The following is a 25,563-nucleotide window of genomic DNA, read 5'->3' as shown; positions in this document are numbered from 1 at the left end:
CTGCCTTTGTCCCAGTTCCCCCATAAACTCAGGGCCCCCAGCTCACTGCGCGCTCTGGAACCGTCCGCCAATCCCCAGCATCCTGACCCTCTTTACGTGGAACCTTCCCACCCCGCTCTGGCCCCGCTGCTCCGCAGAAGCATCTCCTGTGTCCCCGTCCCAGCTCCCTCGACGCCCCGGCTGTCAGACCACACCGCGTCCACCACAGACTCCACCACCTGTCTGCTCGTCCAGTGGCCCCGGCACGTCACCAACCACACGGACAGCCCTTCCCGAGACGTAGCCTCTTCCTCAGCCCCTCCCTCTCCCTTGTAATGATCTTGGCCTGTGCCCCCGGCAGCCCCCAGCCCTCTCCTTTCCCTACGCTCAGGCTCACACAGGCCCTGAGACCGGGTCGGTGGCCTTGTGAACCGCAGGCCAAGCTGGATTCCAGGCAGGAACCAGCTCCCAAGCGCGCCTCTCCCGATGCCTCCGGGTTGATAAGGGTGGGGGCGGGGGAAGGACACAGCCAGAAACCACGTCGTGATACAAATGATAAATTATATTTATACAGTAAATAAGTATCAACAGTCAACACAAGTTCCAAACCGGCCATCCGCCCCTGGGACTGAGAAAACGGCTGGGCGACACCCCTACCACGGTGCCCGGCAGGAGGGAGCTTGATGGCATGTGTCCCACACGCGTGGCAGCACCAGCGGCTTCATGATCAGTGCAACGGGCAACACGGACGAGGCACCTGGGGGTGGGCCTGAGCCAGGAGCTGGGCGGGAGTCTGCCTGGGCCTGGGTGGGCCACTGGCTGTGACGTCGGGGCCTTAAAGTCCCATCGGGAAGGGCCCCTCCCTCTCACGGGGAATCGTGACCCCAGTAGCGTGGTCCTGTGCCCAGTGAGGGGGATGGCCCCTACCTCCCGGGGGAGCACCTTGCCCCGAGCCCCGCCCTGCCCCACCCTCCCCCAGGCTGCTGGGAGAGGCCAGACGGGCCTTCGTGGATGACTCCGGAGCCCATGGTCCAGCCCCAGGTCTCAGGGGCCGGGCAGGAGCTCTGGGCCGGGGGTAGCCCCAGGGAGGAGCACGGGTGAGCTCTTCTACATGGCAACAGGAGTGGCCCGAGCAGGCTGTTCTGAGTCAGCCTCCCGTGCCCAGCGCCAAGGGTCAGAGCTCCTGGAACCAGAGAGGGGGGAGGGGCCCCATCCCCCCAGGAGAGACCCCCAGCTGTCAGCTGCCCTTGGTGCTAGAGGTGAGACGTCCGCCACGTAGAGTGAGACTGAGGTGCCCGCCAGGCCAGCTGACCAGACAGACAGGACTCAGGGGAAATGGCCCTGCCCTGGGGAGAAGCAAGTCTCTTCTGGTCTTTCATTTGTGACTTACCTAATACTTTTATATAGTGGTGGGCGGGGTGAGGAAAGCAGGGGAGAGGGAGGTAAGATTAGTGCACGTTCGCTAAAAATCTCTTCCGGGTGAGAATGATTTTTCTTCCTCTGCCAAGTAAGAGATGATTACTTCTACGTTGCAACGGGTGTCTGGAGGGCGGGTGCGTAGGTCGGGGCCAGCCCTGGGCCCTCCCCCTGTCAGCCTGGGCTGCCCCCGACATGCTGCCCCCCCCCCGCTGTCCCCACCTCTACCCTGAGTGTGGAGTAAGATAGAGGGGGTCACAGACACAGGGTTCCAGAAGCCTCTCCTTCCCACGTTCCCACTGTAAACGAAGTCTTGTTAACTGCATGCCTTCAGTCACAGAAAGGAGTTAGCTGATAAAACCTGGTGAGTCACATTCATATGTTAGATTTTTTTTGTCTTTAACTTTCTTCGCGTTGGTTCATCAGTAAGAAAAATAGCCTCTCTCTCAGGATCTAGCCAAAAAGGCTGAAAGTCAATCAGTTTGGTAATCCACCAAAAAAAGGAGTTAAAGGGAAAGGCAACTGGAGGCTACGATTTTTTGTTACTGTTGTAGTTTTCTTTTCCTTTTAAATAAACATCTTTTATGCATAATCAAATTCCCATATGTTTTCCTATAAAGAATTTGCTTTAGTTTTCCCATAAGGCATTTTTTTTGTCTCTTCCTATTTAAATTTTCTTACAGAGTTAAAACCATAAATAAGAGGATTTACACCACTAACATGACGCTGCCAATATCTTAATCCAGCCAGACCTGGTAAATTCTATCAAAACTAGACAGTTAAATAAGAACGACGTTATAAAAATATTAGCCAAAAAAGACTATTCGATAATTCTGCAAACAAATATGAAATTGTACTAAACAAAATCTGTGCAAACGTGTACAAGCATGGAGCACGTGGCAGGGTTACGCTCAGGTTAGTTTAAAGCTTGCTCTAGTGGGTTTAAGTCAAGAGTTGTTCCACGGTGGTGGCATTTACTTTGAACTCACACACGAGCCAAAGAAAAGTAAAATACGCACAACCGCGTCCCCCAAAGGTCAGTGTCTGAGGAGCCCCGTACTCCATCCCGTCCACGCCTGGGGGGTCGCCAGGGCTGGGGGTGGGGGCCAGGTCCTGGGCAGGGGGGCTCCCAGAGGCCCGGGGCTGAGGCTGGGCCAGCACTGAGCACTGCCGCCTCCTCATCCAAGGCCCCCGAGGGCCGGCGGATCTCCACGGGGGCCGGGCCTGCGGCCAGGCTGGGTCAGGGGTCCTCCCGCCCGACACAGCCTCGGGGACCCACGTGCCGCGTGATGACGCCTCAGTGAGCCCACCACCTCTCGACCCTCAGGCTGAGGGCCAGGGCCGCAAAGACACCCTCTGCACACCCACCCCACTCTCAGACCCCATTCCACAGGCGAGAGCCCCTGCCCGGCGTCCTCGGCACGGATGCTCTGCGGCGGGTCCGGGGCGGGGGGGGGGGGGGCACTAGAGGAGGAACGGGTTGGTTGTGCCGGTGGCCTGAGCTGCCGACGGGGGGACGCCCAGGCTGCCCACCATGTTCACTGCAGCGGGGCCCAGCGGTGGCAGGGAGGAGCCGCCAGCCCCCAGGGCTGGGTGGGAGGCTGCGGACGTCACGGAGGCCACAGCCACGGGCTCCACAGCCGGGCCGGGCCCGAAGGACGCGCTGCTCCCCAGCACCGGGCTCCCCCGCAGCTGGTTCAGCGTCGGCGGCTGCGGCTGGTTCACCTGGAAGGGGTTGACCGGGGCTGAGGCCGCGGCGGCACCTGGCGAGAGAGCGGGCAGGGTGGCCGCGGTCAGAGCAGCAGCATGCCCGGGCCTGGGCGACCGCGGCACAGCGGCACCGGGGCAGCCCGCCCGCCCCTCTGGGCCTGGTGTTGGGACTGGGAGAGTCAGGCCGTGAGGAGCCCAGCGAGGGGCCAGGCTCGCGGGGCCCAGCTCCTCCTCCGGGCGGGCACCCCGGGCGCCCTCCCTCGTTCTCTCAGCCAGCCAGCCAGCCTAGCTCTGCGACCAGAGGGAGAGGGGAGAGGAGAGAGGTGCGGGGAGAGAGGGGAGCCACGGGGGAGGTGGGAAGCGCAGGGCGGCCCGCACCTGGGGACCCTGGCATAATAAAGGCTCTGAGAAGTCCTGCAGTCTAGAAGCAGATACAGCGCCATCCTGCCCAGCGTTTCCGGAATTCCTCTCATACCAGAAACCCTTCCCCGAGTTCAGCAGAAACATCTACTGATACCCTGGCCAAAAACCACGGGCGCCGCCGGCACTGAGTCTCCAACTCGGCCCAGCCCCTGCTCACAAAGGCTGCCAGGAAGGCACCCCCAGGTCACCAGAGGAGATGCCGCCTGCTCTCCACGAGGGCACCCCAACGCTCTCGCATCAGTCGCTCCTCGGAGCCGTGGGAAGAGGGCTGTGCAGATCAGATCACCCCGGCTAGAGATGAGCAGACTAGACCACAGAGTAGGACCAGAAAGGGGAAGAGCCAGGAGGATGGCCCTGGAGGGCCGGGGGGCTGCCGGAGCCTCCTGCGTCTTGGCTGTAGCCCCCAGGCCCTGACCGGCCCCCCACGGCCTGGCAGTGGAGCTCCTGCAGGGGCCCTCGGGGCAGACCCCTGGCTGTCGGCCAGCTCTGCCCTGGAGCCACTCCCACTGGTGGCAACCACGTTCCCTACCCACCTCAGGAGCGCACAGCCGGGCAGGACCCAGGCGTCACACACACACCGCTTCTGTCAGAGGGTCCCTGACCTCAGCCTGCCAAGTCCTCAGGTCTGAGGCCAAACACCTTGAAGGTGACCTGTTCCTGCCCTTGCGGAGCCCAAGGCCTTTCTGGGAAAACTCTGGGGAAGGGCAGGGGCTTCCTCAAGGAAAAGGGTTGCCCGAAATGAGAAGCGAAGGGGGTTCCGAATCCCCAGCCCCGCAGAAGAGGAGGGAGACGTCCCGGCAGAGGGAACAGGACGTGTAGCGGGGGGGGCAGAGAGCGGCCCACGCAGCTGAGGGGCTGAGCGCACAGGGGGCTGGCGTGGGCGGGGGCACGGGACACGGAGGCCCTGGCCACTCACTCGAGGGCTGGGGCTTGTCCTGCAGCCCACGTGGAGCTCCTGAGGGTGGAGAGCCCACCGGCAGGGAGGACGGGCTTGGGGGCAAGGGTGAGTGCCAGCCCCCAGATAAGGCAGAATCCAGCAGCAGGGGCGAAATGAGGGCTCTTGGGGTCCCTGGAGCATGGCCCAGCAGAGAGCCCAGTTACCCTCAACCCGAAAACAGGGCTGCTGGGCAGCAAACCCAGGCTCCTCCCCTCAGCCCCAGCACTGTCCGCCTCCAGCTGACCTAAAACTGGCGCTCGCTAAAGGGTCTCCCTGGCTGCTGGGGCACCAAGTCAGGGGCAGCTTCTGCTCAGCGGTCTCAACTGAGGACAGGGTTTGTTTTCCAGCCCCCGAGTCCCGAGAGGCGCGAGGGCTGGTCCAGGATGCCCGGCGCTCCGCTACTGCTCAGCTGGGGCCAGCACGCCCCGAAGCCTGGTCCCCGCCTGTGGTCCCCGAGGGAAGAGTCCCCCGCAGAGGTGGAGGGGAGGTCAGTGCCCACGGGCCTGCCCCAAAGCCGCTCTCAGGAAGGGCAGACGGCCAGAGGAAGGCCGGGAAGCAAGCATACCTGGTGCCAGGAAGGGGTTGAGGGACTGTGCCGGCGGGGCTGGCTTGGTCACCAGCGAGTCCAGGTTCACCAGGGCTGCGTTGGGGCCCAGGAAGGACTCGGGGGTTTTCCGGGTGCCGCTGGGCTTGCTTGAGGCCACGGTCGGGGGCTGGGACTCAAAGGGGTCGGGGCTGGTAGTTCCACTGTTCTGGGCCGGCGGAGACGCCGCCTTGGCTGCAAGACAAGGACACACACGGGCTGGTGAGCCTGGAGGGCTCACCCAACCCCGAAGTGTCCAGAGCAAACCCCGACGTCCCCGGACGCCGACTCGCCGGGGATGCGTGCGGCTGCCCAAGGAATGGGGCGTTCGCTGCAGTGCTACAGCCCCAACCTGGAGCCACGGTCAGCCACAGGGCAGGGCAAGTACAACCAGACCTGAGTCCAGGGACGGAAGGCGCGATGAGGAAGGAGCAGGGACAGAGCAGTGCAGCGCGACCTCCACAAATACTAAGCTGGCATTTTGGGTTGGTGGCCACACAGGAGTAGTTCACATTTTTAAAAATGTTTTCATTTTCTAAATTTTCTACAGTGAACATGAATTGCTTGACAGTAAGAAGAAAGCAAATGACTTTTAAAAATTCAGCCAACAGAGGGTGTGCTGAGGCAGGCCGGCAGGAGTGTGCCAGGCTGCTCTGCTCCGTGAGATGGTGATGGGGACACGGTCCCGAAGAACCATCGATTCTGCACTCAGCAGCCCCACGTCCAGGAACCCAGACTCAGGAGATAACGCAAAGTGTGAGCAGGGGGTTAAGCACGGAGATGTTCGCTACAGCATTATTTACTTTAGCACAACTTGAGATCAACTTAAAATGCCCTCCCCAAAATTAACGATTAAATATGGGGTTGGCCAAAAAGTTCGGGTTTTCCCGTAATATCTTACGGAACCCAGTAACTTGTCGCTGAGCCCTACAAAGAGATACTACAAAGCTATTTCTAAAGAATTTGTAATGTTGAAAGAATATGTTCTCAATCCACTTTTCCACAAAAGCGGTGGGAAAAAAAAAAAGTGGTGGGGGCAGGATTCGACTCCCTCCATCCGTAAGAGCTCAGAAAAAGTGCTGGGAGGGAGCACAGTGGCCACGTGTAGATGGAAGAATGACAGATGATTTTCATTGTCTTCCATAAACTTTCCCACATTTTCTACAACAGGAACACCTCCAGAATTGGGGTAAATACGTCACAGGCCCAGGGAAGGGTGCTTAGGCTTCTCCCTGAGGGGTGGGGAGCGAGCAAGGACAGTTTAGGTTGTACTTTGGCCTGTGGAAGAGACACACGGGAATCTTGTTGCTTTTTAATGCGGCAAAAGAAACCCGGGAAGCAGCAGCTCTAAGTTGCTTCTGGGCCCCTGAGCTGAGAGGGGCGGGGGGTGGGGGTGGGGGTGGGCGGTGAGGGGTGCCAGGCTGCTTCCTACCTTAGGCCAGCCCAGCCCTGCCTGCTGGGGGAGGCGGGGGAGGGGCAGTGGGTAACGGGGAGCGGGGAAGCCAGGAGAGGAGAGAGAAAGGAGAAAAGTTGCTCGGTGCAGCTGGGAGGGGTGGCCCTGAGGAAGGCAGGCGCCACCTGACTCCTGTCCCCAGCCCCACAGGCCTGTGTGAAGAGGGCATGCAGCCCCCTCCCTCTGCCCCTCGGGGCCCAGTCTCCCTCCCTGCTCCGACTCTGACCCCTCCCAGCCCAGGGGCGCTCGGGGAGGAGCAGGGTCTTCTGCAGAGCCGTGCATGTGTGTGCGTCACAGATTGCCTGCCCACACAGAGAGCCGGGGTGGTCTGGAAAAGGGGGGCGCCTTTGGGGAGCCGGAAGAGGAAGGCTGGCGGAGACGGCAGGGCTGCGCTGGGCCGGCCGGGGGAGCCAGGGCAGTGGGCTTCCGCCAGCGGCCACAGGGCCCAGGGCGCGAGGCCGAGGAACAGAGGTGGCTGGAGGAGAGGAGAGGGTGACAGAAAGCTCAAGGGCATTCCTGCCGCTGCTGCCCCGTGAATGTGAATCCCTGAGTCAGACCCCCGGCTCCCAGGTCAGACACGTGCACACGCGTGGAATCGCCAGGTTCCTGACTGTGATGCTGCGGGCAACGGGGCTGGTCAGGGGCACAGGACGGCACAGAAACCACCACCACCACCGCCGTTACGTACCTGCTTTTTTTGAAGTTCGGGAGGTTGTCCAAATTCAGAAAGTCATCTTTAATTGTACCATTCAAATTACTGAAGAGATCAAAAAGCCCCTGGGGAGAGAGCGGCAGTGCTGTGCGGTGTCTCCACTTTCTCTGCCATGTGCTTCCCCATCGTGGGGACCAGAGGTGGGCCGGCGTCTGTAGCCCTCACGGGGAGAAACCCGGAGAGGTCGGGGGGGCAGCGGGGGTGTGGGGTCCCTGGGTGGGCAAGGTAGGCACCGAGGAGGGGCCCTCCCCATGCAGAGCAGGTCTCATCGGCTGCCCCTGGCTCCCACCTCCCCCTCCCCAAACTGAAGCCGAGGGCCAGGGGGCGGGGGGCTCACCAGAGGGGATGCGGGCTTGGCGGCCGACGCTGCGGCACAGGGGTCAGCGGCTTTCCCTGCGCACTGGGGGCTGGCTGCTGCGGGGCGGTCCACAGGGGTCAGAGGCCCTTGGGGACGGAGCGTGGTGCCGGCTCCGGTGGGCACCCCCCAATGGGTCGACGGAAGGGTGGCTGGCATTGGCACCTTTGGAAGGGTGGGGTGGGTCAGAGATGCTCCAGAAAAGGGCGGGGCAGCCAGGGTGAGAGGGAGAGGACCTGGGGCCACAGGAGCACCCTGGGGGGAGCCCCCGCGGCCTCCGCCACGGCAGAGCTTGCCCGGCAGCGTCCTCCCTGCCCGCACGCAGCAGACACGCGGTGCGGCATGGAGAGGCATCAAACAAACAGCTGTGCGCTAACACGTCCACTCCCTAAAGGATGGGACAGACTCCAACGCCCGGGCCTGCGCAGGGTGGGGAGTGGGTCGTGCACGCGCGCGTGCATCCGTCCACCTGCACAGGGCACCCACGCACCTGCTCCCCCCGCGGACCATCTCAGACGACCACCGCATGGCCCCCACGCCCCACCCCAGTCGTCCACACCTCCCTCCACGAGCTCCGGTTTCGCCACGGAGGGGGCCGAGGGGGCGAGCGGTGCCGGGCCCCTGAGCCGTGTGCTACCAGACACAGCGTCGGGGTGCTCTCGGGGGCGGCTGTGTTCACGCGGAGGTTTATCCGGGAGACTGGGCTGCGCTGGCGTGCAGCTGAAACGTGCTGCTTACTGCTGTCTGATACTTCACCCTGCGACAGAAGGCGTGGCTGGCGTAGCCGTCGCTGTGCTGCACGTGCGGCCCTTCACCGCAGACACGGGCACCAGCCTGCCCCTTCCCAGGCCCCTCGCGCCTCCCCTCCCACCAGGGGCCTGGCCCCGTCTCTACCCTCCCCTCCCACCAGGGGCCTGGCCCCGGCTCTACCCTCCCCTCCCACCAGGGGCCTGGCCCCGTCTCTACCTTCCCCTCCCACCAGGGGCCTGGCCCCGTCTCTACCCGCCTCCCTCGGGTTTTTTGTTTTCATTGATTTGACGGGTTCCTTCCACGTCTGGGTGCTGATTCTCTTCCTTGAGTTCCAAACACCTTCTCCTAACTTGTGGCCTTTCCCTTCACTCTCCTCATGGAATCTTTTGATGAACAGAGGAGTTCTCACTTGGATGGAGTAGAACGCAGCAGGATTTCCCTCTAATTTGTGCTTTTCGGGACACGCAGGAACTCCACCTCCACACGCCCTCGCACGTGGCCCGGATCATACTTTTTACTTTATCCTTTATTTCCATGAGGGATTTATACAACTTTAGGGACTGGCATATTTTTAAAACTTCGTTTTCTAGTTACTTATTACTATGCAGAGAAACAATTTAATTTCGTATACTAATTTTTGTATTCAGCAATCTTGCTAAACTCTTAATTCTAATCATTGAAATACATCCTATTTATTCTTTTTTTCTTCTTTAAAATCTTTATTGGGTGTTAAAGAAGCAATGTATAATGGCTTTACATTGTTGTGTTAGTTGCATCCTATTTATTCTCACAGTAATTCTAATAACTCTTAATTCCCATCACCTCATTTGCAGAAACTCTTTGGGAGTCTATGTACACGGTCACATCCCCTGAAAGCGATGACAGCTTAGTTCTTCCAAGTCCCTCATTTTCCCGCCTCGCTTTGTTGGCCAGGACCACCCGTCCCATCGCAGAGCAGGGGAACGGACTGTGTCCACGTTTTGCTCTTAAACGTATACCGTTAAATGGCACCATTTACCACAATAGGCGTTTTTCCTTTCAGAAGCTCTTTATCAGGCTATGGAAGTTCCCCCTTATTCCAAGTTCGCTAAGACTTCTGCGATAAAGAGCTGGTGAATTCTGTCAGCCTGTTTCTGCCTCTAATAGGATGATCACGTGATTTTCCTCTTTGGGCCTGTTCATATGGTACATTAATACATTTCCTAGTGATCTGGTCCTTGCAAACAATGTTCTTCATGAGGTACTGTATCATTTTTATATTTTCCTCGTTCCGGTTTTACAGTTGCTTCTTTGCTTAGGGTTTTTGCACCTGTATTCCTAAGTGGGCCTGGCCTGACCTGTTTGCTCTCACACTGTGTATCTTCTGTCTGGTTTTGGTGTTAAGGTTATGCTAGCCCACAAAATGAGTAGGAATACTCCCTTTTCCCACCCCCTGAAGGAGTTTGTATAAAGTGGAGTTGTTTCTTTCTTTTTTGTTTTTAGTATTTATTTATTTATTTTGGCTGCGCCGGGTCTTAGTTACGGCACGTGGGATCTTCGCTGTGGCACGCCGGATCTCTTAGTTGCGGCACGCGGGATCTAGTTCCCTGACCAGGGATCAAAGCCGGACCCCTGCATTGGGAGTGCGGAGTCTTAACCGCTTGGACCACCCGGGAAGTCCCTGGAGTTGTTTCTTGAATGGCTTGAGAACTTCCAGCAAAGCCCTCTGGGTGATTGAGGGAACGAGAGGGAGGTGAGTGACTTACTCGGCTCCTTTAATGATTACAGGACTTTCCCTATTTACAGGTGTCCTACTGTTCTTCCGCCAGTGTTCTCCGTTTTGCAGAGTCTTCTTTTTTAATTTACCCGTTTTATCTAAGTCCTCAGATCTGTCAGCACAGACTTGATCAAACACCTCTTACTCTGTGTGGAATCTCGGCAGGACCTGCACCTACACTGCTTGGCCTTTCCTCTTTACTTTTCAGAACTACTCTTGCCAGAGATTTCTCTATTTTATTCCTCTTTTCAGTGACCAACTTCAGGGTTTGTGGATATTACTCTGTCTGTGTTCTTAACTTGTTAGCTTCTGTTCTCCTCACTGTTTCGTTCCTTCCACCTGACTTGGGCGTGACACCATCCAAGCCTCAACACCTCATCAATCTTGTACCTTTCTTCTGGACTAATGCAAACATTAAAAGCTCTAAATTTTCCTCTTACTATCACTTCCATTGTCCTATGTATTCTGATGTGAAAATATTTACGTTATTATTTGGTTCTAAATATTTCTGTCACTGTAATTTCTTATTTGACTCAAGAATGTAGAAGTGTTTTTAAAATGTCAGGTGTGTGGAGTCTTCTACTTATCTTTTTGCTACCGACTTTAAACTTGAGTGTACTGTGGTCAGAAGGTGCGTTCTATGTGATCCAGTTTTCTGACTTGGCAGAGGCTTTTTGCCTAGCACGCAATTGATGCTTTGCATCTCGCGTGTGACTGGAAAGAACGCGTGCTCTCCAGTTGCTGAGACGACACCGTCACAGGCTTATGAATCACTCTGCTCCAACTTTCTCATATTCTTATTTAAACATCTTCTCCTGCCTAGTTCTGTATTCCTGATATTCTCCATTCCTTCCCGAGATCTGAGTTTCCGTCTGGTTGTCTTCCATGTCAGCTGGAAGAACTTCCCTTGGCAGTTTTTGTGGGGCTGGAAATGGTACCCTTTCACCCTCATTCCTGAAGGATACCTTTACCGGATGCAGGATTCTGGTGGGTGAGGTTTTCGGTGGTTTCTCTATCTCACCGTTGCTCTCAGGAAAAGGATGTTCTCCCGGTGGGCCCTGAGGACGTCATCCCACCGCCCCGACGTTCTCGTCACTGCTGGGACTCCGCCGCCGGCCTGACTGCCGCTCTTCCCTGCTCCCGGGGGATCATCTCTGATGTCCTCTCCCTTTGCTGTCCCCCAGTCTCCTGACTGCACGTCTGGGTGTGGGTTTCTCTGATTACCCTGTGTAGGGCTCACTAGGCTCCCCAGCTCTGAGAGGAAGCCCCTCGCCACAATTCTTGAAAGCCCTCCGTCGCTATCTTTTCAAACATTACTTTCCTGGAACTCCAAAAAGCCGCATCCCCATTCTGCCTGCACGCACCCCCAACTCCTCCAGAGCACTCTCCAGAAAGCTCCGTGGCTACTCGTTTATCAGGAGTCTCCCTGGGCAGCGAGCTCCTGGGGGCACCAGGCGGGGTGAAAAGACCGGGCACTGCTCCCTGACGCCCGTGGACTCAGCGCCCAGGGCCCGTCCCCAGGCAGGGCATTGCACGGGGCCCGGCCGTGAAAGGGGCTCCTTGGCTTTGAAGAAGACGCACCGCCGCCGGCCGGCCTCCCCCAGGCTTGCCACGGCAACCAGGACGGACGAGCCAGGGCAGCCTCACGCCTGTCACCCACTGGCGGCCGGCCAGCTCTGGTGTGGACTTGGGGCTTCTCCAGCCGCCGCCCCCAAGCCCACAGCCCTCCTGAGGCTTCCAGAAGCTCCTCCGACCTTTCACTCCCGTCTGCCCAGTGTCTCACGCAGAACAACCTCCCCAGGGACGGACCCCACTCTCCCGGGCCCACTTCGGCCAGCGGGACACCTGGTCCCGGCTGGAGCCACACAGCCGGGGTGCGCCCTCGCTCTGTCCCCAACACAGCACCTCGGGGGCCTTGGTTTCCTGTCTCAACTGGAGGAAGCTGCCAGGGTGGAAACTGCGTCAGGGAGGGAGCTGGACTGCAGGTTAGAAGAGCTGGGACGTGTCTTCAGAGCTGCCGAGAGGCAACGGAGAGGACGCAGGATGGGGAGGTTGCAGAGGACCCGGACCCGGTGCCAGGCTGCTTCTGGCTCCCGCGGGGCCTCGACCTCCCCCGCTCAGCAGCGCCCGCGAGAACTGCAGGCTCACAGCTCACGTCCCAGCGCGTCTGTGCCCAAGGACCCGGACTGGGAGCCCTGCACTCCTCCCCTTCGCCTGACCGCTGGGCAGACGCGCCCCCATCGGGAGACGCTCCCTGGTCACCTTCCAGCACCCACCTCCTCTTTTCTGGAGGGATCCCCTGATCTTCCTCGGGAGAACTGTCCCCTCACCACTCCCTAGTCCCGGTCTGAGTGGGCGGACCCTGCGCTGCAACAGGGGAGGGTCTTCACCAGCCCACCCCGAGTCCCAGCTCCCCACTCCTGCATCCCAGAGAGGTCCATGAGGTCCAGGGAGATCCTCTCCATCCCCGGGCTGTGAGCAACCAGAGCCGTCACCCAGGCCTTGAGCTTCTGAGGCCAAAGGGAGAGGGGAGGGGCCCAGTGGGTGGGGGCAGAGCAGGGGGCCTGGGTCTTGGTGACACCGGCTCAGCCACTGGGTCGAGCTGGCCTGAGGGCAGAGCTACCCGTCCCCACTGGGTACAACATGGCGTCCTTCCCATCAGACGGCCTCCCCGGCCCGCTTGGGGGCACGGTCCCCACCCTGCAGCCCCCTCACGGGCACCTGCTCACGGGGGCCGAGCTCACGCCGCTCTCCCGGGCCTCAGAGAGGACCTGACACACCAAGGTGCTGGCAACTGGTGGGGCCTGAGGGACCCACAGAGTCTCAGGGCTGCGGGGACCCTGCGGTCACCCCGACTCCCACCATGGGCACCGTCGATGCTGGAGAGCACTTCTGGAAGGTTCCGGGTAAATGTCTGACTCGGGTGTAGAAACACATAGCTAGAGCTGCCCCGACTCTGCACAGCCCACGCAGAGAGTCTGCAAACGCCTTTGATTCAGAGGGATTCACTCACCACGCAGCTCAGGGGGCACCAGGCCAGCGGTTCTCAGCTGTGGCTCTTGGGAATCCCTTGGGGGTGTGAGTAGAATACTGACCCCCGCACACACAGATGCCAAGGAGGGCCTGGGCATGTGCATTTTTAGAGGCTCCCCGAGCAGCTAGGATGGGCAGCTGGTGCGGGAGAACCACCCAGCTCCTGGGCCGCTCGGATCACAGGCTGGATGGACAGACGGACGTCTGGTGGGGCCGGACCCTGCCATAGACAGGCGGCCCTCAGCACCACCTCGCTCCTCTGAGCATCGTTCGGCCCGCACGGCCCAGGCCCAGGCCCTGCCCTGCAAGAGGAACACGGCCCCGGCGACTGTACCTAGCATGCGGGTCACGGGCAGCCGGCGACCACGGGGAAGGAGGGGTCCTGAGGACAGGGTGACCCCGTCTCCCCGAGCAGGACACCCGAGCCATGTTTTCAAGCGCAGCCAGGCGCTCACTAGCCGAACAGCAGGACACAGCATCGCATGAGGAGCCGGCAGGTACGGGGGGCCAGGCTGCCCTGCCAGGCAGAGGCCGGCTTGGAACTCCTTGGCCTCCCACCGCCCCGGGCCTCGGGCACTGCCCTCTCGACTGCACGTGGGACACGACGGACCCCGCTGTGCTCCGCCCACCACAGCCCCGGCAGGGCCACACACCCGACAAACAGGCGCTTGTTGAGTGATTGAGAGGAGGGGAGGCTAGGACCGAGGGCCCATTCACAGGGAGCGTGCCCGGCTCCCCCCGAGCCCCACGACGAGCCTCCATGGGACAGGGAAGCAGTCACATGGCGGGTCATGGAGTGAGCGGGGGCGGGGGCTGAGCCGGCCAAGGCCGTCGGAATCACAGGCCGTGAGCCCTGCTGTCCCAGGCGGCTGCTTTGTGCCTGGCAGGTGCAGGAAGTGCCCTGCTGACCTGGCAGGCGCCGCTCTCCCTCCTCCCAGCCCCCAGCATTTCCTCCCGGGGCCCCTTGGCACAAGCTGGTAAAGGCAGGGCTCGCTACCGAGGGCGGCTTTCACAACAGCGCTTCTTTCATCCAGAGGGCGCATCCCACAGTGCTGGGGAAGAGACTCTGATCTTTCTAGCTGTTTCGGGGCAGTGGGGTGTTCCCCAAACACACACTGGCAGATTCTACCACAGACTAAGCAGTAAGCCCGACACTGTGTCTCGCTCCAGAGCGGCGTCTCAGAAGAAGGAAGCAAGTTCACGGTCACCACAGTCCAGTGAGCTTGGGAGCGGGGCTGAGGCCGCGTCCTGCAGCGCTGCTGAGGTCAGAGCGCTAGCACTGCCCACGGGAGCCGACGTCTAGAGCTTCGACTGATGCCTGGAAAGACTCCCCGTGTACGGAAGAAAGAAATGTCTACACGTACCCACGATGTGACCCCAACCACGTGAAAACACACAGGCCCAGGGGACGCAGAAAGCAGACAAGCTAACATTTTAACACCGGTTCTCGCTCCCTGTTGCAGTCTGAGGGGACCTTTCCCGGACATGAGCAACCACAGAAGGCCTTAGCGGCAGTCCAAGATGGCGTGATGACTCCAGGACTGGGGGCCACGAGCACTGAGCCTGCCCCTCGCTTGCTGTGTGACCTCAGAGGAACGAACAGCCTCTCTGGGCTTTGATGCTCTGTTTTCCCCAAGTCACTGGTAAAAATGCCAAGTGCACCAGAACCGAGGAGACGGCCCTGGGTTGGGCAAGTAGCAAAAGACGGCAAAGTGGCAAAAGACGGCAAAGTGGCAGTCCATGAACCAACCACACATGGCCACTGCAGGTGCATTTTGATTAGCTCCAACCATGTTCTTAATTTTTAAAATTCATTGTCAACATTTAAAAATTTGATTTCACAATCTCAGGTTTCAACCTTCTCTTACTGCTCAATGGTTATACAAAATGTGGTATGTCTATAAAATGGAATATTATTCAGCCATTAAAAAGGAACGAAGGAGGGATGTGTGCTATCATGTGGGCAAACTCTGAAAACATGCTAATTGGGAGTCACAAGGGCCATGTGTTGTGTGATCCCATGACAGACGTAACGCCGGACAGGCAACTCCAGAGACAGGAAGCAGACTGGTGGTGGGGGAGGGGCAACAGGGAGTGACTGCCTAATGGGAAGGGGTTTCCTTCTGGGGCAATGGAAAGTCCCGGGATCAGTACTGATAACCGCACGCTATCATGAAGGACTAAGAACCACTGAACTGCCCACTTGAAAATGGATAAGATGGCGAATTTTATGTCGTGTAAGTTTTATCTTGATTAAAAACAATTTAGAAGAGCAGAACCACGTGGGCGGGATTCCCATGTGACGTTCAGCTGCCTCTGGGCACCAGCCGCCTCTCCCCGGCCGCTGGCTTCCGCTGCCTGCAGGTGTGAGAACTCCAACCACTGGAGGTGGTCCTGCCCCACCCGCAGGAGACCCCCCCCAGCTCCCCGCGAGGGTCAGGTGCCTGGTCAGTCAGGACACCCAGCTCCAGGGCCCAGCCCTGTCCACCAGCCAATGGGAGGGCTGGGCAAACTTGCTGGTTGAAAACATATGTATTCCCTCTCTCCTGACCAGGTAATACTTACCCCTGGTAAATAAGTCAGACAGTTAAACAAAAAAAAAGGTAGAGGGAAAAGCCTGTCTCTCTCCCACCACTGCGACCCCCAAACCCCTCCCAAAAGCAGCCGCTGACTGGACTCAGTGCTCCTCAAGCCCGCTGGCTTCACCAGCTCCTGGAGGGACCACGCTCTCTCCCCGGCACTGAGGAGACCGCCCATCTGCTTACTGACCCCATACGACTTTGAAAGGGATTGAGAGTCTCTCCTGAAGAACACCCCACCCATAACTTTACACAAGAACTGTTTTCAGATTTAAAGAAAAGTCCGAGACGCTGCCTGGAAGGGCCCGCTGTCCCCATGGGCAGAGCCGAGGGGCGTTTCCAGCAGACCTGCCTCGTGTGGCCACGCGTGCTCCCAGGGGGGTGCACAGCACACAGGCGGGGCTGCTGTGGCCTCCGGTGAGCGACAGCTCTAGGGCACTGGCCTGGGTCTGCCCCAAGGCACAGAGGGCTCCCACCAAAGCGGGTGTGGGGCTCTGCCCAGCCCTGAGGCCAACAGCATCCCCCAAGGACAAGTGCAGGGACGCCCGCCTGGCCCTCCCCTTCCCCACCTCCACCCCTGCTGCCCATTTCACACCAGCAGGGCCCGAGCCCTGGGCCCACTACAGCACCGCACGGCCTCACACCTGTCATGAGCTGAGCCTTCTGCGGGAACACCCACGCCTCCTCGGGGCCCGGACACGCCTGCTCCTCCCTGAAGACTCCTCCAAGACGCACGCCTCACGCCCGCCGGACTGCTGCCCCAGGATGGACGCAAAGACGGCCCCCGGGGCCCTGCCCACATAGCATTGCTACTAGGCTGGTGGCCTGACTCGCCCACACCTGCCAGGGCCTGGAGGGCAGGGCCATTACCTGCTCCTGTCTGGGTCCCCGCACGGCAGGACAGAGCCTGGTATTCGGTGCACTTTGGCAAACTTCCAGGGAACCGAGCCGGATACAAAAGATGGTTCTGGTTTGGGGAAACAGAGGCCCCAAGAGACACGAGCAAACTGGCACAAAATGTACATTCGAGGTTGCAAGACAGGAAGTCCACGGATCAGCCATGGGCAGCAGGGTTGATGGAGCACCCGGGGGGCCTCCCAGAGCAGCAGGCTGGGTGGGAAACCAGCCCAAAGCCTGGAGGCCAAGCCCCGTGCCCAGCGATCCGGAAGCCCACGTGCCCAAGATCTCGGCCCAAATTAAACAGAGGGCGCCACACTCCTGTCTGAATCTCCTATCACAAGTTCACCTTGCATTTGGCATTAAACAGAACTTTAAAATATCCATTTAGCCTCGTAAACTGATTTGCTGTTGCTTAAATGACAGGTAAGAAGAATTACAGTAAACGTGCCCCCTTTTCATTAGTGATCACTTAAGCACGCCGTAATTTCTGGCTAATTACAGCACGATGATTTAGACGTTTCACGCTGTGTATTACGGTTTCTTAACCTGGGGTGCAATTCTGAGGCTGAGAGAGTTGACGCATGTCCCGGAGGAGGGACAAGCCCTCTCCGAGGCGTGTGGGCAGCGGAGAAGAAATCTCCCAAAGCAGAAAACCACTCACAACAGGATGAAGCAGAGCCCTGAACCGCAGTCCTCAGGGGGGCGCTCCGGGTCCTGCGGAGGTCTGGACACCCACCCCCACCACCCAGACCCACTCAGACCGCTGCCAGGTGAGAGGGAGCTGCGCGCCCTGCAGCCACTCCCCCGTCCAGCAGGCGGGCAGGGGAGACGTACGAGGGAGGTCTTTACCGAATGACGGCCAGGGGTCCGAAGTGCTGCTGGGGGCTGCCGGAGCACCCCAGGGGTTGGTCTGGCTGGCTGAAGCGGAAGGGCCCCAGGGCTCCGCCTTCGGGGCAGCAGGGCCCGCGCTGGGCAGAGCGTCCATCAGGTCCAACAGCGTGGTCTGCTGCGGGTGCGAGCCATGCTGTTGAGACGAGGACCGAAGACAGAGGACAGGTTCACCCTGCTGCCCTTGCGGCCAGTGTCCGCCTGTGCCCCTCCCAGTGCAGAGGCCTTCTGGGGGGCCCAGAGGACCCGGGACTGCGCCGCCCCACATCCCCGCTTCTCAGTAAGGACCAGGCTCCACCCACACCAGCTATTTGCTGTGTGCCAAGCGCCCGCCGTCTGTCGACAGGTCCTTGGGGCTTCCCAGGAGAACAGGGGGTTTGCTTCCCTCCGAGACACGGCCCCCCAGCTGCCAGCGTCATCCAGGCCTCTCTCCCGGGGGCCGTTACACCCTCCTGCTCCCACAGCCGGCCTGGCTGCCCTCAGGGACCCCGCAGCACTGGAACAGGGAGGCCACTGGAGCCCTGGCCCTGCGGGAGGGTCTGTCTCCCGACAGGATGACGAGGTTGTCAGGGGCAGAGCCACGTCCAGTTCACCTTTAGGTCCCAGGGAGGAAGCCCGGCATAGAGTAAGGAGGACGCCGGCTTACCCTGGGCCAGGAAACTGTCCCAAAGCACTTGACGCTTAGCGGCTTGTGGAGCAGCGGCCGGAGCTGCGCGGGGTGGGGGTCGGGGGGATGGAACTGAGGTGGGGTCAGGGGAGGGCCCAGCCCCTCGGGCGGATGTGTGTGTCACCCGCCCTCTCCTCACTGCCGCTGGCTGTGACAGCCACTGGGGGTTGGGCTCAGGAGGGTCTCACACACTGACTTGCCCCCCACGCCCAGCCCGTGGAGCACTCACCTCTTTTTTTTTTGGAAATTTAACTGTGTCTCTGCGGCTTTCTTCCAAGGCCATCTGCAACCTGAGGTCATCTCCCCGCCTGAGGCGCTCTTCCTGTAGAGGACAATGGACCCTGAAGCTGGTGGTCACGGCAACGACATCCCCAGGAGCCAGGCCCTCCTGGCCAGAGCCAGAAACCAAAGCCGTATCGCACGTCACTTCAAAGGAGGGTCTGGGGACGACGTGGACATGAGCCTCTCCCACCCCAAGGTGTGCCCGATGTGGGGGGGGTTGCCCACCCAGATGGCGGAAGGGAAATACTTGTAAAATACTTTTTCTCAAAATGAAAATGACTTCAAAATTCTTTCTAATTGTAGAAGCAATATGTCTCCTTATAAAACACAAACAACCCAGAAAGGAATTAGAAAGAAGACAGAAATCACAGGTCATTCCACCCTGCCCCCACTGTGTGTGCTTCCAGAAAATGAGTGTGTGTTTACATTTTATGATTTCTAACAGAAATGATTCGTTATATTTAATTTATATTTATTCAAGGCACAGTCAGCATATATAAAAAGACTGGGCCGACCTAGCTTTTTTATACAATACAATGATTAAATGTAAGTAAACACACTCACTGCGTCTTCTTTACCATAAGACAGGAGCAAGGAACTACAACGGGCTGGCCCGTCCGTCTGCCCCATTTTCCCCATGAGAGTTCTGCACCTCCCGTCGACGGCAGGCCGCACGTCCTGAGTGGACAGAGGGGCCCTGCCGGGAGCTGGCCGCTACATGGACCTCTGGGATATTCCAGTCACCGCGGGACCCACACCTGCCTCTTCCACCGGACCCCCCGCTGTCTCTCAACAGCACTGCCAAGCGAGAGGGGCCGCGGGCCTCGCTGCACTCCTTCGCCTTTTTTAACCAAAGGGCAGCAAGTCCGGCCTGAAAGCGGCAGCCAAGGGCCGACCCCTTTGAAGGCTGCTCCTTTCCCTTATTCTCCATCTCTTTTGTAAAAACCTGTTTTTTTATTAATTTATTGTTTATTTATTTATTCATTCATTCATTTATTTGGCCGCTCCGTGCAGCATGCATGTGGGATCTACTTCCCTGACCAGGAATCAAACCCGGGCCCCCTGCACTGGGAGCACGGAGTCCTAACCACTGGACCATCGGGGAAGACCCTCTCCTTCTCCATCTTAACGTAACGTGTGCTTATAAAAGAAAAACTGCACACATGCCCACGTCTGAATGTCAGACTCTCATCTCCTGGGCGTTTCCTCCCAGCCTCTGTCTCATCCTTTTCTGGGTCCAGATGCTCTCGACCCACCTTGCAGATTGTGGTCTGCACTCGGCGATGAGGGCTGTGGACACTTGGCTTGGAGCCCAGCCAAGCGCGCGGGAGCGCTTCCAGGAAGCACCTCTGACCGATGCGTCCCCAGGACCAACTAGCGAGAGCCCCTCCTCCGTGTGAGTGCGCCCGGGCCCCGCCCCACGGGGGCGCGCGTCCCTGCTGGCACCCACCTGCTCGGCCACCTCTCTGCTCATGGCCAGCGCCAGCTGTAGCTGCAGCTCCTCTTCCCCGCTCGTTTGCGGCCGCGCCTGCTCCAGCTCTGAGGACACCCGTGGGGAGGTGGCTGCGGGGGAGGCAAAGTCAGCGTGAAGGACCAGCGCTCCCTGGCCAGCCGCCCGCTCCCACCTCACACCCACAGGGCCACCCTGGCTGGGAGACGGGGCTCTGCGAATACGCTGCGCGCACAGCCAAGGAACGTCACACGCCGCCAGCCACGCAGTGCTCGCCAGGACAAACGCCCTGGGCGGCCAGTTCAGGCCTCTCAGGGCTCAGAGCCTATCTCCACTGCACGGCTTCAAGCAGAGGGGCTGAGTTTTTACAACGTCGAGAGCACAGTTCTTGAAAAGCTGGGTCAAAGATCATTCAAAGAAGGACATGGCCTCTGTGGACTCGCTCCTCTCAAGAACCCCCCTCGCATGTGTAAGAATGTCACCGTATCTCCCGGTCCTAAGGACATGGAAAATGAAGACCAAACATTTCTGCAGTAACCCTGAACATTTTTGTTTTTTAAGTAAAACTGCATGTTGACTTGAAAAACAAAACACACACAGCCATTGTTTGCTTAAGTACTTATCTAGCTTAAACATCTGAAGCAGCACCTGCTTTGATGAAGCAGCTCTGATGAAGGGATGAGATGTGAATTCCCAGCTGGTTCCCAAAGAAAGGGGTCTTCGCACAACCCCACTGTGGCCAGGCTGGGCCCCACACGCGGAGAACGCTGGGCTTACGCACCATCACGCTTCCTGCGCCAGGGAGCCTGGGCGCCCGCAGAAACCAGACGTGAAGCTTCGGGAGCAGCAGCCCAAGAGTGCGCCACCCCTGCCCGCCGCCCCCCAGGACAGGAAATCTCAGCTTGAGCCCTGCCACCCGGAGAGCTGCGGAGCCACCGCCTCGGGTGCCCCTGCCCTGTCCTCCCTCTGGTCCTCCGGGGCCGGCCTCCCGCCAGCGCTGGGTCAGCACTCCCTCTCTCCCAGCACCCCTATTCTGCAGTTTGGTGGGTCATGTCAGAAGGTGCTCCTAGGGAAGGCCCAGGCTCGTCTTCCCACCATCACGTCCATCCGCAAAGTCTGACAAAGCAGCTGGCAAACACCCACTGCGTGGATAAATGGGCAGATGGGAGGGACAGGCAGATGGAGGATCCCACTGCATGGCCGAGGGGCAGTTGTTAAAGATGCTCTGGCTGTATATTCGTCTGCCCCCTTCTTCCATTACATCCCTTCCAGCAGACCCAGCCCCCAGCACTCACGCAAATGCTGCCTCTGCCCAAATCTCCAACCTAAGCTTGCCTCTTAGGACCTACCTCTTTGGGAGAGGGTAAACAGTGGGGAATGATGCCTGATACTGAGGTTTCTAGACGGCTGGGCTCTGGCTACAGTGAGTAAAACGGGAGAAGAGGCGAGATGCAGTTAGGGTCCTGGAAAAACCCACAGGAGAACAGGCGAGGCTGCAGGGGCAGTGCAGGGCGGGGGCTGTAATCGGCATCACTCTGTCCTACGATTTAGGAAAGACACGGCAGTGAGACTTCGTCTGGGACAATCACATGGCCTGAAGCACAGTGTCCACTGTGATTTACTGTCAACCAAGAGAAACATTCAAAAAAAAGCCAGCAACCAATTGCCTCATGTCTACTCTAAGCTAGTGAGCAGGTCGAACAGCAAAATGCTGCAGTTATCCAAAAAACACCAACATATTTTTCTAAATAAAATCAAGTCAAATCCCAGCCTAGTGCATCGCCCCAATTACATTTTCCAAAGCATTTCTTAGGAAATAAAGCTAGATGGTAACAGAATGTCCTCAAATCTACCTTAATAATTGGATTTCTTAACAATATAGCAAAACAAAAGCACATTTTGGGTTGGCTTGTTTCCAAACCTCACCTCTGCCCGTCACAGGCAGCAGCTCTGGCTTCCTCGTGCCCTAGAAGCAACATCACCACCCAGGCTGGTGGGAACAAAGGAAGCTGGCCAGTCATGGGGGACAGTGTGGGGGGACTCCTGTGACGCACGTGGCTCTCCCGTCCAGGTCACAGCCCCTCAGGCCGCCCGATCCCAGCCTCCTTCCTGGTGAGAGTCTCTGAGGCTGCTTCACAAAGCCCTCAGCTTACAGCAAGCACGGCACATCCGACACCCTTCATTTACTCCCAAACGGAAAGCAGGAGTGAAGAAAGGAGAAGACCTCAGACCCCATTCCACACCCCAAAAAGTCCCCTGAACAGAGAGCCCCATCTTGGCGGGGAAAGCCGAACCTGGCCTAACGGTGGGACCGGGATGAATGGGCCGGGCTCTGCGCAGGGCCTGCCAGAGACGTGGGGCCCCCCTGTCCCCCGAGCCTCTCAGCACAGCTGCGAGGCCAGCCCAGCTTCAAATGCAAACGTGCACGTCTGCACCCCACACAGCTGACGCTGCTGGAATAACGTGTGGCCGGCACACACGGAAATAGCTCACCACATCAGTATGGAAATTAGACAAAGGGTATTCCCCTAAACGCTGTGGTTTTCATAGGAGGAGGCACGGCTTTCAGTCACGCAGTTGGAAGAATTCACAGCCACCAGCCCACGGCGTCAGCTGAGCTGCACACCGCGAGGGAGGCATCCGGCGGAGACGTCCCTGCCTTAGTGACAGCGTCTCGTCTCCACAAAGGGCCTCTCGTGCCCGAGGACAGGGCAGTGGACACAGAGGTGGTGGTGAGAGGGGCCTGAGTGGGCCCTTCTGACCCCCGGAACCTGGCCCTCGCCCCACTCTGACGATCTGAGGGTCTGAGGGTCCACAACTCACGGGGACAGTGGAAGAAGCAGGGGTTCAAGGGGCTGGCCGCTCTCGGGTCTCAGGCTGCTTTCTGACCCAGCACCCTCTCGAGGGAAGGCCGGCACCATGCGCACAAGCAAATCACTCCACGAGCACGCGTGTCACCACCCTTCTCCTGCAGCTGAGACGGGCCCGTGGGGAGAAGCACGAAGCCTTCATCTGCTCAGTGGGCCCCCCGTTCACCCTGTCCAGTCTGCTACCCTGGCTGAGAAAGCTCGGCAGGGGAGGTTGAACAGGGAGCCTACACAAGCCCAACAGCTCCCGCAAAATACAGGTTAAGATGAGAACCAAAAACCCCGCTGGCGTCTACTGCAGGGCCTCCCGACCTCATCCTGCTCGCCTGCTCCAGGGACCGGCCGACCCACACGGGTCCCCAAACGCGCCCCTAAAACAAAGGCACTTCAGATGGGCACGGTCGGGGAATTTCGAAAGAAGAAAGCAAAGCAGACAAGGTAATAGAAAAACAGGAAATTGCTTCTTCTCGCTGGCTACGTTTTTCAGTGTTCCTAGAAAGCACATAAGCGGTGTCTGCAGTCACGGACGCCGAGTGAAGGGCACAGACTCTGCAGACCCAGCTGGCCCAGAGGCGGCTCTGCACGGGGACTTCTCGTATAGCCCTAGCACGCAGGCTGTCGCCGGGGTACACGAGGCACATCTGACAACCTAGCAAGAATGCAAGGTCGCCAGGCAGCGGGGCTCCAAGAAGACCCCATCTGGATCCAAGCACTGCCACCACCCTAACAGCCCCGTGCCCGACAGCTGACGGGGATGCCAGGGCTCCCGTCCCGTCCCCACCCTAGAGCAGCAGGGGGACCGCACACGAATGGCCACCTCTCTGGGCTTCTGCTTCCACGTCTATGAAGTGTGGGGGAGGGAAGGAGAGTCAGAAGGACCCAAGACACAGCAGCCCCCCAACCTGGGGGCCAGGCCTTGCCCAGGTCACTGCTCTCCACTCTGTCCACAGCCACCAGACGGCCCCCTCCATCTGGCACGGCAGAAGCCAGGGACTGGGACGCGCTCTGGCCCCGGGCCTCCATGGGCAGAGGACCGTGGCTCTGGCGGCCGGGGCCTCCGCCCTCCTCTTTCTGTCGGTCTCTGAAGGAGGGGTTGGGGAGCCGGCACTGAGCCCAGGGCCAGCTTCTGCCCCCCAGTGACTAGCTCCCCGGTCCAGCTAGGCTCCTTCCTTGTTACTGAACTGCAGCGAAGGGCTTACTGGGTCTTCCTCAACGTGGCGACAACCTCCTGTGTTCCACCAGCCGTTTCCCAAGTCACCGATGACCCTCGGCCACCAAGGACACTCCCACACAGAGTGGAGGCTTTTGAGCACGTTCCCCAGGGAGACCCTCCAGGGCCCTCCCTCTCCCAGCTCACAGGCAGAAGAGGAAAGACTGCTTTTAGTCAAGCGAGGCAAATGAGGAGAAAATAAGCTCAAATCACCCCAGGTTAACATTGAAAGAGAAAAAAACCATAAATACGTTGTGGAAAAGCCAAAGAGCTGCAAGATGTGAAGCGCCTAAAGGACCACCACAGCCGGGTGACCTTCAGGACGGGGGGGGTGGGGGAGTGAGACTTCATAACGGAGGGGGGACGTGGCCAAGCCCTGCCCGTCGCCCACCACCTGACGGCCCTGGCAAACCCCCCCAACTGGATTTCAATGCAGACTCCACATCTGATTCCAGTTCACAGAAGTACAGGGCGAGGACTGAGGCAGCAGGTGGACAAACCCAGACCTCGGGCCACTCTGCAAGATGGCCAGCCCAGCGGCTCAGCACATCAGGGTCGTGAGCACAGTAAGACTGCAGGGACAGGACCTCCGAGCGACCGTGCTGCTGGTGGTCTCGGTGTAGACAGTGGGCAGAAGGGCACGCGGGCGGGGGTGAGACAGTCCCAACGGCTGCTGTGCACTCTGCCAGGTAGGATGACAGACAGCCTGTCCTCACCGCCACGTTGATGGGGGAGGGGAGGTGCCAGAGCCTGTTTTAAAGACTTCAGCGTAAAAGGAAGCAAGGGCCACCCCTCTTTTCCTGCCCCCACTCCTCTCCCCAGAGGAAACAGCTGTTGACATTTTCTTGCGATTCCACCCAGAAAACACAAACACGTGCTCTTCCCTGGCACTCACCCACGGGCGTCTACTCACTGCCGTGCACGGGCCCCACCCAGGGTGCTGTTTCGGCCCCGGGAGAGGGGGCGTCTGCGAGCATGGGCCCAGATCCAGGCCCTGCGGCTGCTCCATCCTCCACACCGCGGCTTCCTCACCTGCAGGACGGAAACAGAGTCCCCACCGCCTCGGGCTGTCCTGAGGATCAGACCAGTTCCTGTGGGAGTGCCTGGCACGTGACAGGTGTACCACACCTGGCGCCTCGCTGGACCCTCGGTCCAGGCGGGGTCCTGCCCCCCAACCCCCGAAGGCCAGGGCTGAGGCCCGGAAGTGAGGTGGCTCGCCAAGGTGCCCCAGCCACGAGGGTCGAAGGCTGATCTAAGGCCTTGCTCTGCATCATCGGTCCCTCCCACAGAGGAGGGAACCGGGGCCCAGAGAGGTCACAGGGCCACTCACAGCAGGAGGAGAACTCAGAGCCAGCCTCAGAGCCCACGCCACACCCTCTCAGAGCCCTGAGGTGCTCTGTGCGCTCAGTCGTTGACACTCGCAGCACACGCCACGCCTGGCGCTTCTCCAGGCCTGAGGCCAGTCCCTGCTCTCCTGGAGCTTGTGTCCCAGTGAGGGGGGACAAGACACACACACACAGAGGGGAGGTGGGTCAGGGTGGGGAGAGCCTGTCCTGTGCTCAGGTCTGACAGAGACACTGCAGAGGGGCCTGGGCGGCAGCAAGGACACCAGG

The 25,563-nt window shown here is 59.3% G+C and overlaps 1 protein-coding gene across 1 annotated transcript in view; it reads right to left on the bottom strand.

Annotated features, from left to right (window-relative positions):
• Nucleotides 1–520: 520 nt before the first annotated feature.
• EPN2 (epsin 2) overlaps nt 521–25,563 on the bottom strand; it is an 84,493-nt gene continuing 59,450 nt past the window's right edge. Inside the window, exons 7-14 of the mRNA XM_032616202.1 lie at nt 19,874–19,986; nt 18,371–18,463; nt 17,421–17,610; nt 7,602–7,733; nt 7,379–7,425; nt 7,171–7,278; nt 5,031–5,238; nt 521–3,158 (exon numbers count right to left, since the gene is read on the bottom strand). Of these exons, the coding sequence (XP_032472093.1) occupies nt 2,860–3,158; nt 5,031–5,238; nt 7,171–7,278; nt 7,379–7,425; nt 7,602–7,733; nt 17,421–17,610; nt 18,371–18,463; nt 19,874–19,986 (1,190 nt within the window). The 3' untranslated portion in view covers nt 521–2,859. The remainder of the gene's footprint in view (nt 3,159–5,030; nt 5,239–7,170; nt 7,279–7,378; nt 7,426–7,601; nt 7,734–17,420; nt 17,611–18,370; nt 18,464–19,873; nt 19,987–25,563) is intronic.

The sequence above is a fragment of the Phocoena sinus genome, chromosome 20 (assembly GCF_008692025.1).
Source record: "Phocoena sinus isolate mPhoSin1 chromosome 20, mPhoSin1.pri, whole genome shotgun sequence".
NCBI lineage: Eukaryota > Metazoa > Chordata > Mammalia > Artiodactyla > Phocoenidae > Phocoena > Phocoena sinus.
Note: the sequence above shows the minus strand (reverse complement) of the source record. Positions and strands in the feature narration are given on the sequence as shown.